Below are 13,088 nucleotides of genomic sequence, written 5' to 3'. Positions count from 1 at the left end.
TAATAGATAACAGCCATTAACACAAAAGGATCTAGCATCAGATGCCATTGGGGAGGTTCTGCACGCAGCATCTCACGGGAACAGGTGTTTAGTTTTAGTGCAGGTGTGTGATTGACACATACCTCACAGATGTGCCATCCAATGCAGAACACGGTGTCAAACTTTGCTTCAATACATTGAAATTACTGAAATGCCAATATATCCACCAAGAAAAGCAATATTGTGATAAAAGTTTTTTTTTTACAATTTTGTGTTAATTTGATTTTGATTCCATTACTCTGCATTTAATACACTACCATTTATTTATTTATTTAGCTTTCAGATGATGTATAAATCTCAATTTCGAAAAATTGACCCTTATGTTTTGTGGTTCAGAGTCACATATATCAATAGGCCTATTATTTGGACTACAAGATATACAAACCCAAAATGTTTGTCAAAACACATTAACACGATGCCAGAAATCAGCAGTAATGGCTTTAATTGAACTGATAGGAAAAGTGCGAAGACAAACGAAAAATGAAAAGACGACAGCGTTGGGTGTTAATGATGCTGTGTGTTAGACAGGCAAGCCGGGACTCTTAGCAACAGATGATCCTGTGCGCAGACACATAGGAGGAAATTAGCCTCTCCTAATAAACCGTTGTGGACCCCGCTGCATCGCTCCTGCAGGTGGTGTTTAATGCGGCTGCGTCCAGCTGAGCTAAGATCTGTTATGTCTTTCTATTTTAATCAGATGAGTGCAGATTTGAAAACTTGCTTCAAGCGATGTCTTTAGCATTCCGAGAGTATGAGGAATGAAAGCGAGGAACGTGTGCGTGTGTTTGCTCACCTGGCTCCAGGTCAAGCTGGCAGAGGTACTGGGACGTGCTGAGAGTGACCACGGCCACACGGTGGCGCTCTACATCCTGTCGCGTGGGCATCTGGAAGGTGAAGTACGCTCCGGAGATCAGGCAGTACTGCTGCACCACCGGGTGCACAGTCTTCACCCAGCGGTTCCTGAAATAAACCCTGAACAAACACAGAAAAGGAGTCTAACATTAAAGGGGTCAAATGATGCGATTTCAAGTTTTCCTTTCTCTTTGGAGTGTTACAAGCTGTTCCTGAATAGATAAGATCCCTAAAGTTGCAAAGACTAAAGTCTCAAACCCAAAGATATATTCTTTATAAAAGTTAAGAGTCATCCACGCCCCCCTAAAACGCCTCGTTTAAACACACCCCCTTCCCTGTGGGAAGATTTGCATAACGCCGTCCAAATGTTCACGTAAAGAAAGAAGGTGTAACTTTGATTCTCGCTGTAGTATTGTTGTTGCTACCGCCATGCCGTGAAGACGCTGTGTTTCGTTGCGAAAGCGAAAATACTTTGTTTGGTCTTCCAAAATCAGTGGTTAAGTTATTCGGATGTGTGCAGTGCATTTTATGGAGGACTGTTTCCTGAACCTGGTAGAGTAGACTACAATGCCGGCTGTTCTGACTCACCGACTGTAAGTACGTTTTCATATTTAAAGAATTTGTCACTGACGATTCAAACGAGAGTTTTGGGCAGTGTAGAGTAGCGCTTGTTGTTTGTCATTTCTCCGATCACAAATGCAGACATGGTTTTAGGTTTACACCGCGCGATGGAACGCAATGCATAAAAAGACAGTATAAGTCATTATAATCCGTAATTATTTCCCCACTGGATGCAACAAATGCCTCGTTTATAATGGGTTTTAATGTTTTTGTCTCAACATTAAAACCGGGACAGGGCATCACAGTATGGTGAGGGGTGTAACATTTCCGTCTCACGCTTGAGGTATTCGGCCAATCACAACGCACTGGATAGCTGGCCAATCACAGCACACCTCGCTTTTCAGACCGATGAGTTTTGTAAAAATCGACACGTTTCAGAAAGGAGGAGCATAGAGGAGAAACAATTATGTACAGTATGTGGAAAATGTGATTTTTTTTAACCTTAAACCGCATAAACACATTGCATTACACCAAATACACAAAATAATGTTCTTTTTTAGCAACGTAATATGACCCCTTTAATGGGATGGTTCACCCTAAAATGAAAATTCGGTTATTTAGTCACCCTCATACCAGTCCAAAACCATAAGAGAGATTTCAGTCCATCCACTGAAAGTACTTTGTTGTATCAAAAAGTTTCATTGCCAAGTTATGAAACCAAACATTTTTATTAGAAGAGCATGAACTGATGAACTGTGCACAATAAGACCAGGGTTACTTATCAAGACATGCTTATGTTGTCGGCACAGGCCAAATTTTGAGATACTAAAAGAGAGACAACAGAGAAACAGACTCGTGTGGGTGGTGTGCCAATGTGACCTTGAACTATGAGAAAAACACAGTTTTAAAATACTGTGGATTACTAACACCATCAAAATTGCATAACAAATTTCCTTCCATAACGACCAGTTTTCAAATCTTTCGATGCCATGTATACTTGTAAAATCAACATTTAGAAAAGATCACTCTGTCCCATTCTTTAGCTAGTACTTTCAGATTAGGGATGTCAAAATCACTGGTACTTCAGTGCCAGTCCATTACTAAAATAAAAAGAAATAAACAAATACCATTCATTTTTCAATGTTATTTTTAGTATTATTTATATACATACTATCACAGTATTTATTATTATTCTGAATTAGTTTTTATTAAAATTTTTTCCATTTTCCTTTTGATTTTGGTATAAGCTTTAGTAATTGTTATTTGCATTTTTCATTTATATTCACTTTTGTTTTATTACATTTCTATTTAGCTTATATTAGGCTTGCCGCGATAGACGGTGCTGACGGTGATACCGCAACACTTTACGTCACTTCCTCACTACGTCACCATCGTTTTGATTGTTTTATAGTAATAAAAATAATTTTCATTTAGTTCAGTAAAAGAACACACTACAATTAAAAACTGAATGCGGCTGCTCAATGCAGCGTGCCGAACGACAGTAGCATCACAGATCAGATTTAATTTCTCCAGTGAGGAGAGTGAGTCGAGCTGACTGACAAGAAGAGTGAGTCGAGCTGACTGACACGAGAAGAGTGAGGTGAGACGGACGAGAAGAGTGAGGTGAGACGGACGAGAAGAGTGAGGTGAGACGGACGAGAAGAGTGAGGTGAGGCGAGACGGACGAGAAGAGTGAGGCGAGACGGACGAGAAGAGTGAGGCAAGACGGACGAGAAGAGTGAGGCGAGGCGAGGCGAGGCGAGGCGGACGAGAAGAGTGAGGAGGTGAGGCGATTCGCCAGTGAGGAGAGTGAGTCGAGCTGACTGACAAGAAGAGTGAGTCGAGCTGACTGACACGAGAAGAGTGAGGTGAGACGGACGAGAAGAGTGAGGTGAGACGGACGAGAAGAGTGAGGTGAGACGGACGAGAAGAGTGAGGTGAGGCGAGACGGACGAGAAGAGTGAGGTGAGGTGAGAGACGAGAATAGTGAGGCGAGACGGACGAGAAGAGTGAGGTGAGGCGAGACGGCCGAGAAGAGTGAGGTGAGGCGAGGCGAGACGGCCGAGAAGAGTGAGGTGAGACAGACGAGAAGAGTGAGGTGAGTCGAGACAGACGAGAAGAGTGAGGTGAGGTGAGACGAGACAGATGAGAAGAGTGAGGCTAGGTGAGATGAGAAGAGTGAGGCGAGGCGAGACGGACGAGAAGAGTGAGGCGAGGCGAGACGGGCGAGAAGAGTGAGGCGAGGGGAGACGGGGGGGAGGAGAGAACAGACAAGACGATCGCAGATGATTTAGTTTCGAAACAAGATGCAAAAGCACCTGTTTGGCAGTATTTTGGATTTTGAAAAGACTGTTGACTTTTGCCGTTTATCTAAGATGATTTTGGAAGTTTTTTTAAACATTCATTTCTTATTTAATTGGTTCCACAGTGTTTGCTACGTTTCTTATTTATTTGGTTATATATTATACATGTTTACTCATTTCCAATTTTGTACAGGCTACCTATTTAAACTTTATGGAGGTTATTTGTTATTTTATATTAGGCATAGTCTGCCCTATAGCATGGTGTATTTTTATTAGTTTTGTTAATAAAAGTTATGTTTTATATATAGGCTAAAGTGAGTTTGACGTTGTATTTTGTTGTTGCATTCAAGCAATTGACGCAGAACTGCCGCTAATTCTTTTAAGCTATTTAAAAGCAGAGGAAAAGAGCGAAAATTCAAACGAACTAAAAACTAACAATTGCTTTACGCCGAATTGCCGCTATTTGAAAGTGAAAGTAAAATGCGCACACGCCGCTTTTACAAGCTATTTAAAAGCGAGGAAAAGAGGGAACGCCCCCACGGTGATACCGGTGTTGTCACACGTTGATTAACCGGTGGGAACATTTCCTCACCGTCACAACCCTAGCTTATATTTATTTCAGCTTTAGCTTTAGTACTTCAATGTAAACTTATTTTCAGTTAGTTGCCACAGCAAGAATTCTGATTTCATTATTTTTAATTTAATTATTAGTCTTTTTTTTTTTTTTTTTATTGTAGCAAACAATGACAGTGACAATGCAGCGAGTGTTACCTGAGCGGTCGTGCGTGAGGATTGCCTGCCTCCACGTATGGATGAAGGTAATCTTTAATGTACAGATCTGCTGCACTGTTTGAATGTGTACAGATCAGAACCCTGAAACAAAGAGAGAACAACCGTCATTAGCACTCTTTAAGCCAAAGCTGCTTAAAGCAGGACAAAAAAACAACAACAACAAAATTATCTTAATTCCTCTGTTCTTCAAGACTATTCCTCATGATTAGCAAGGAATGTTTTGGGATCGATACAAGTTAAGCTCCATTGGCAACATATGCGGTTTTCACCGCAGGAAAATTCAATTTGTTTCTCAAAACACACACAAACATGTTTTCCACCAACAATGGAAGTCTATGGGGTTTAAAGGTAGAACTGTCCAAACAAGGTCAGTAAGCAATTCTTTCACACTAGTTTCATAATCATCTGAAAAATTGACACTTAAGACTGGCTTTGTGGTCCAGGGTCACATATAGACAGAGTTTTGGATAGAGTGTTTTTATTTTTTAAACTATATTTTAGTCTCTTCTTTTTCCATCAACCATATTGCAATTTGATATTGTCACAGTTATTGTGTAATGACCTCATCTCTTCTTCGTCTCGCCTTAGTCATGGAAAAAAAGTTATTTTCCATCTGTATTTGATAGCAAAATGAACACTCCTGTAAATGTGTTTCTTGTTTGTTTTTCACATATTGTGGGATGACTGGAAATTATTTTCTATGGCAAATTCCTTTAAGGCTGACCCTGCAACGCAAGCTTTCCTGCTTACCGTGTCTCAGGCTGCTTGAGGATGTGTTTGACAGCCTGGGCCAGCGTGAAGGTCTTGCCTGTGCCGTAGGGTCCGATGATGAGCACCGGCGGGAGGTTGATGGAGAGGGGGGTGGTGATGGCCAGAATAGCCTCCTTCTGCTTGGCATTTAGACGGGGATCCAGCTGTTCATCCCACTGCCTGTGGCAGCGAGGAAGAAGAACTTACACACTGGCTACAAATGCACCGCTCACACAAACAAAGACATCTGTGAGTGAACCAGTGCTGCAGGACAAGCAGATATTATTCATGTCCTCTGTCATTTTAGGTGCTTATAAAGCCAAGAGAGTCTTTGTTAGACAAGGAACTACTGCAAGCAGATCTCCAGATGCGTGTATTTGCGTGTAAAACTCGTTTGGGTCTTTGTGTGTGCTCGTACCTGTTGGGACTCCAGGGGATTGTGGGAGTGAGGCTGACATCTGGAAACAGGATACTGCTATCGCGGACGCGATCCAGAGCATAGTGCATCTCACACAGAGGAAGCCTGTTCAGCTGAAACTGCAGCTCCACCTTGCATCCAAACACACACAAACACACCTGCTGTTCAAACAGACTCTGCCAAGACTTTCTGTATTTATTTGCGCACTCTTTTCTAGCCGCGCCTGCCATGTGCTACAGACAACACATCTAGCAGACGATTGAAAATGTCTTTTAAAAGGAATGGTTTTCAATAGACACTGTAAAATAAACAATTTTAATGATAAAACTGCAAAAAACATGGTTTCAGAAGACTTTGAATACAGCACTAAAGTCTTATGGACTAACACTTTGGAGATATCGCTTTCACAGAAGAAAATAATTCATATAGGCTTCGAATGACCTGCGGGCGAGTAAATGACATAATTCTCATTTCTAGATGAACTATCCCTTTAAGAAAATGGTGATTTTTAAGACCTTTTGGTCTGTATTTGATACACAGCATCAGGCTTGGGAGGGTTACTTTAAATATATATTCCGCTACAGTTACAAATGACTTAAAGGGGTCATATGATGTGATTTCAAAAGTATTTGCTACTGACTGTTCAAATGCGGAGTTTTGCGCATCGTGTGTCTGTGTGTGTGTGTGTGTGTGAGAAAGAGAGAGAGAGAGAGAGAGAGAGAGAGAGAGCGAGAGCGAGAGAGAGAGAGAGCGAGCGAGAGAGCGAGCGAGCGAGCGAGCGAGACACATCACAGTGGAGTCAGCTGTCTTAACCGTGGCTTGTGTACTGCAAACACATACCAGCTTCATCACTGTGTCTGTCACGCGACTCTGTTCCCCTTTCGGGCTCTGTTCTTACACTTATTTTGAAAGCTGAAGCTGGCGATTATGGTAAGGGGCGTTACATTTCTGACGAGTGCTTGCGGTGTTCGTCCAATCACAATGCACTGGGTCAGCTGGCCAATCAGAGCAGACTGCGCTTGTCGGAAGGAGGGGCTTTGTAGAAAACGAAGCGTTTGAGAGAGGCGGGGCATAGAGGACCTACAATAATGTACAGTATTTGAAAAATAATGTGTTTTGAACATTAAAGCATGTCAACATATTCTGTTACACCAAATACACAAAATAATGATCTTTAAAAAAGCATCATATGAGCCCTTTAATGAAAAAAGTATTCAGTAAGGTAATCCAAACACAGCAATATGAAAGTAATGTAATCGGATTACTTTTGGATTCCTTCACGGTCACATATGTAAATATGGTCAAGTAAAAGCAATATGTTAAATATGGTCAAGTAAAAGCAATATCATCAAAAATACTTATATTTATATGATGCAAGATATAAACTACCTGATAGGGCTGTGCGATTAATCGAAATCGCATCGAAATCGCGATTTGAGACGTTGCGATATCCTAATTGCAAAGCCTGCGATATGGACGCGATATTACTCTGTTCCAGAGCATATGCATGACTGCCAGCCTTGAGTGGCAGTCTTACTAACCAATAGAGTGAACGCACCTCCGTTCTCCCCAATCAGCACTGCTCTAGCCAACTGCGTAAACACCCACCATAAAAAAAAAAATAACGGAAACCGGGAGAGAGACAGAGTGGGACTATGGCGTCTACTGGGTCAGATCGATAGTTAGGCAAATTAAAACTAAAGAAAAACGTATGCAACTTAAGCTTTGAAATGACAGACAATGAACAAAAAAGGTAATTTGCAAGAGCTGCGTCACAGTGCATATCAAGAGCTCCCTTATCGGTTCTGTTTTCAGCACTGGAGAATAAAAGATATATTCTTAGATGTTTTTGTTAGTACCTGAACGTTATCTTGCACATTTTATCTCCCCAACAGATTAATTTGAAATAAGTTTATGATGCATGTTCGCTATTCCCAATTCAGAAGAGTGCACACACAGCCTTGTGTCTGTGAATGCTTCTAATACTCGCTCCTCTCTGCCCCACGCGTCACGGACGAGCCGTTCACGCTTGCCGCACTCACGCAGCCCGTCTCGTAATGCTGGTTTATACTCGCACCCGGCTCCGCACCGCAAGTCTCCACGAGCGCATCTGGCGGTATGGATGAGGCTTGACGCACACGCTCTGTGATGGTTTCTATTGTTTTTTTCAGCAGGGTAATGATACCCATACTGTGCTGCACATTATTGACAATATTGAGCTGAAGCTTGACTTTGCCAATTTAAAATCGCAAATCAAATCGCAATCTTTGTAAAAAAAAAAATAAAAAAAATAAATAAAAAAAAATCGCAATTTTATATTTTCCCCCAAATCGCACAGCCCTACTACCTGATGCACAAAAACGTGTTGTTAGCGCTGCCCTGATGATTTTATCAGTTTTTTGTATCCTGAGTAACGCCGTTACATGTATTCCGTTACACCCCAACCCTGCACAGCATTAGAATTAATCCATTATCATCCCACGTATGGCTTGAAATGTTCTGGGACAATTTTGCAATCATTTAAGGAACCGTGTCAAATTATTCATATATGGCGACACAAAACCCAAGCCCACACAGGGATTCTGCGAGACAAAGGATTCAACACTATTTAAATACAGTAAGAGAGAGAGTGTGTGTGTTATGCTGCAGGGCACAGTGATAAATAGGATCTGTTAGACGGAGTAAAGAGGGTAAATTAGGCCAAATCCCGCTCTTTGTAGGGCAGCCTGCTTGCTGACAGCGTCTTGCCTTTTGACAAAAGTCTCTGGGGTTTCTACCATCGCAATTCAATTTACAATGGCAAATGGCGTACGCTGCTTAAACTAATTCCACTACATATCTCTGGCACGTCTCTCTATGACAAGATAACTGAGACTGTACACAACAAGTAGAAAACAGTCTAAAACTCTTCAACGTTTACATCAACACAGACATCAACCAATTAACGTCTTTTCCAGCAAGTAACTAGAGGCGAGAAGCTTGACGAGAAACCGTAAATATAGACTAAACTTTACTTGAAAGGTTTAACAGCTTGAAGGTTAAATGTCTAATGTAGTTCTGGAGAGGTGAATTTCAAGCATGTAGGCCCCAGGTGGTTGCTAGGGTGTTTTGGTGGGTTGCTAGGGCGTCACTAATTGGTTTCTAAGGTGTTCTGGCTGGTTACTATACACTGCTAGGGTGTTCTGGCTGGTTGTTAAGGTGTTGATATAGGCTAGAGTGTTCTGGCTAGTTTATAGGAGTAACAAGATTTTGCTAGGTTTTTCTGGCTGGTTGTTAAGGTGTTAACAGAAGTTGCTAGGGCATCGATAGGCTAGGTTGTTCTAGATAGTTTCTATGAGAAGACAGCAGTTGTTAGAGTCTTCTGCCAAGGCATTACTAAGGGGGGTCGTTAGCATGTTCTGGCTGGTTGTTAGGCTAGGGTATTCTAGTTTATAGGAGTTGATAGTGGTTACTAGGGTTTTTGGATGGTTGCTAGGTTGTTGCTAGGGCATTCTGGCTAGTTTATAATAAACTACAGAAGTTGCTAGGGGGTTCTGGTTAGGGTTGGGTACCGAAACCCGGTACCAATATGGTACAACTCGGGAAACGAGAGCATCGGAGGAGCGCGTGAATGCAGTAATTACACTTGCTCTGATGGCAGCAGGTAGCCTTCCGTTAACGAAGCTAAACACGCTTAAATTAACATGCCTAAAGCTAAACCTCCCTAGTATTCACTTTTCTAAACCTGTTGTCCAACAAAAGAGAACATTATAAAATTTTTACTCCACAACACCAGTCACATGCTTCCTTTTGGGATCTGATGAGGCTTCTTGTCACAGAATGAGGCAGAAAATATGTTCCATAGGCTACTTTAAAAAGATTAAGAATGCATCGATTAGCAATGAATTATAAATATACGTAATTATGAAAATACCAGATGGCTTTAATAACACCGATAAACTATAGTGTCGCAGTCGAGTGTTTATTGTCTTTGTTTTATCATTCAAAATGTTTATATGTTCTGTTTACTCCGTTAACTTACAGCTATAATAGCAATGCCTTTGTCCATATAAGGGATTTCCTGGAGGGTCATGCTTGTGGATGTGTGGATTTTCTGTGGGAGGGCACCCTCTGCCGTCCAGTATGAATGGCCAATCCATCATTTTTGGGGGAAATTTTTATTTATTTTTTTAATAAGTATCGGTTCAGACACTGGAACCGTTTTAAAAGTATCGATTTGGCACCGATATCGAAAAAAAACAAAAACAACGATACCCAACCCTAGTTCTGGTGGCTCACTAGGCCATTGCTAGGGTGTTCTGGGTGGCTGACAGGTGTTAACAGAGGTTGCTAGGATAAACTGGTTGGTTGCTAGGGTGTTGTTAGGCTAGGATGTTCTAGCTAGTATCTGAGGAAACAGTTCTAAGTTGCCAGGGTGTTGTGGTGGGTTGTTTAACTAATAACAGCATGAACCCTCTAAAATGTTCTTTTGTCTTTTCCACAAAAGAATCAAAAGTCCTGCTCGCTTGAAACCACAAGGTTTTTGCAATTTTTTAACACGTAACTTAAGCATCTTCCCACAGTGTCCTACCTTCAATGGAGGCGGCGTCCACCATCACTCGCTGCATGAGCACGGGCTCAGAGCCAAAATCAAAAACCACAGTCTGCCGGAAGGTTCCGAAGATCTCCGTGCTGAAGGAGACCACCACAGTGTAAACGCAGTGGTCCAAGCCGTTCTGCACCAGGCCAGCCACGCTCCACTCCTGACAGCCGCCCTCACACACCCCCTGGGGCACTTGGGTAGACGCGTCCCCGGCCGAGACCGCCGTGATGGAGAAATGTGGCCGGTTGGCATCGTAAAGCAGAGCGATCCGGTGTAGCGTACGGACCGGCTGTTTGTGACAAAACAAATTCCTGTTTGTATTAGCCTAGAGATTCAAATCCTTTTCCAAGATCACTAACAATTTCTAAGGCTTTAAATTCAACACAGGCCCGTGTTAATGCCACAAGCAGGAAATAGGAAATTCAATGAAGAAAAATACTATAGCAAATCATTATTTGCTATTCTTTATAAAATCTTTAATAGCTTAAAAAATAACATGCACAATACGAACGAGTGTCAAAGTTAATTGATTTTGCATTGACTAACTTTGAATACATCATCAGATTTGAACACTAACGCAAAGATATTTTCTTCAAACACACTGTGGCTTGTGAAAAGAGAGGCTAGATTGTCCAAACCTTGCAGAAGAGTGTGAACGTCCAAGAGTGTGATGATTTCTTGGTGTTGACGGTAATTGAGAGATCTGAGCTGTGCTCCACCGTAACTCCATCCACACAGTCATTCATCTGCACGACACGACAAACCATTAAATCAACAGATGAGCAGCAGCATCCGCAAAAGCTCACCGCTTCTGACTGCATTGACTGTACAGGGCCACAGTATGTCAAAACATTCTTTCTGTAAACATACACTATGCTACAGTGTTGTCAATGGTTGCCAAAGAGTTGCCAAGAAGCACACCGTATATTACATATGGGTCTCGCTATCAGCCTGTAATATAACTAGCAATACATCAATAGTAGACTTTAGGGCTGTCAAAAAAAAATCGAATTTCGAATATTCATGGAATTTAAAATAAAAATCCACATTCGAATGCAAAAACGTTGCATTCGAATTTTAGGTGTGCATCAGGCAGCCTTATCAGTGGCGCACGAGATGCGATGACGATCGTGTCGTTGCATTTTAATGCTTTTGTTAGCCTGTCCAGTTGAAGCCACTAGATGCGGCGCTGCTACGTTGTTCATTCAAAATATTGCGGGGAAAAAAGAACATCAATGCGGAGATGATGCGGTTTACGTCAAAATTGAAACCAAACACATATTTTGCGCATTTTCTAGAGGGATGTCTATCACCATTGCACTCGCATCTCGCACAAGAGAGCCGCATGTTTAGAAAGCCATGTAAAAGTAATGCAAGTTCAACTTTTTAAAAACGTGTCTCAAGACTTTATGGCGGTTTTTCCCCATCCCACTGTATCTCAAGTTTTTAAATGAAGAAAGTACTCTTTGTGATTGGTTTTGGGTCCTTTGTATTAAACTATACTGTACATACATGCATGATTCTGTTTTGTTTCTAATTGTTTAAGCAACTTTAATTATATAAGGTTTATAAACATTATTTTAAACATTATGCACTTTTTTTCCCAAAGTTAGTCGTGTTATTTTATTATGCTTTGAAGAAACGTGCATAATATTTTTCTCGATGCGCCCTCTTGTGGCCTCAGCAGAGAGAAGCCAAAAGCTTTTTTCCCCCCTAACTGAAATTATGCCTTTTAAATTCAAATATAATTTGAATATTGATAATATTTAAGTACAAAATTCCAATTTAGTTTTTCAGCCATTTTGACAGCCCTTGTAGACTTCAGAGTAGTAATGCACCAAAATAAACCAAAAAACTTTACCTGAAAACAAAGTTTATTTAATAATCAATTAGTCAAACAGACTTAAAAGCAGGGTCGGTGATTTGGCTCCAAAACAGTTTTTTTGTTATGCTTGCTGAAAGTCACATCCCGATAGCAATCACTAAGTTAAGTGGTCTAAAATGTATTAATATGTATTTATATCGTCTGTGGAAGGCGTAGGACCATAAAATGTTCGTCCAATCATATTCCTCGGTCCAGGGGCTACGATAGGCAGTCCTACCTGTTCCATTACGCTATTGCAGACCGTTATTATTGTAATGTTAAGCGCTTTGTACGGTAATGTGTTTTGGAGGAGGCGTGGCTTTGGAGAGTGATTTGCAGCGAGGGTGGGATCTTATGCTTTCAAAGCTAGCTTGCGATTGCTAGCCTCTCAGAAATCGACTACCCTACATTTAATAATTAACCCTTTTATACACAGAAGGCCGTTTTTATATAAACCTTTTGACTAATAATTATGTTTCTACTAGAGATGAAACGGTATGACATTTTCTTATCATGATTATCGTGACCAAAATGATCACCGTTATCAGTATCATCGCGGTATTGTTCAAATGTGCTGGAAATCTTCAAAAAGTACTGACACATAAATCCTTTCAACTTGCGATTGCTAGCCTCTCAGAAATCGACTACCCTACATTTAATAATTAACCCTTTTATACACAGAAGGCCGTTTTTATATAAACCTTTTGACTAATAATTATGTTTCTACTAGAGATGAAACGGTATGACATTTTCTTATCATGATTATCGTGACCAAAATGATCACCGTTATCAGTATCATCACGGTATTGTTAAAATGTGCTGGAAATCTTCAAAAAGTACTGACACATAAATCCTTTCACCAAGCTTTAGATTTAAAATCAACAAACAACAAATAAAATTACTTTTTGTTTGCATAAACACTAAAAC

The 13,088-nt window shown here is 40.9% G+C and overlaps 1 protein-coding gene across 1 annotated transcript in view; it reads right to left on the bottom strand.

Annotated features, from left to right (window-relative positions):
* Positions 1 to 13,088, bottom strand: part of LOC107565856 (probable helicase with zinc finger domain) — a 63,699-nt gene that overhangs the window by 37,041 nt on the left and 13,570 nt on the right. Inside the window, exons 9-14 of the mRNA XM_016251143.1 lie at positions 10,936 to 11,043; positions 10,286 to 10,586; positions 5,716 to 5,938; positions 5,298 to 5,477; positions 4,527 to 4,628; positions 833 to 1,011 (exon numbers count right to left, since the gene is read on the bottom strand). Coding sequence (XP_016106629.1) covers positions 833 to 1,011; positions 4,527 to 4,628; positions 5,298 to 5,477; positions 5,716 to 5,938; positions 10,286 to 10,586; positions 10,936 to 11,043 — 1,093 coding nt within the window. The remainder of the gene's footprint in view (positions 1 to 832; positions 1,012 to 4,526; positions 4,629 to 5,297; positions 5,478 to 5,715; positions 5,939 to 10,285; positions 10,587 to 10,935; positions 11,044 to 13,088) is intronic.

Source organism: Sinocyclocheilus grahami, unplaced genomic scaffold (assembly GCF_001515645.1).
Source record: "Sinocyclocheilus grahami isolate Dianchi unplaced genomic scaffold, SAMN03320097.WGS_v1.1 scaffold1032.1, whole genome shotgun sequence".
Classification (NCBI taxonomy): Eukaryota; Metazoa; Chordata; class Actinopteri; order Cypriniformes; family Cyprinidae; genus Sinocyclocheilus; species Sinocyclocheilus grahami.
This window is presented reverse-complemented; position numbering and strand designations above follow the sequence as displayed.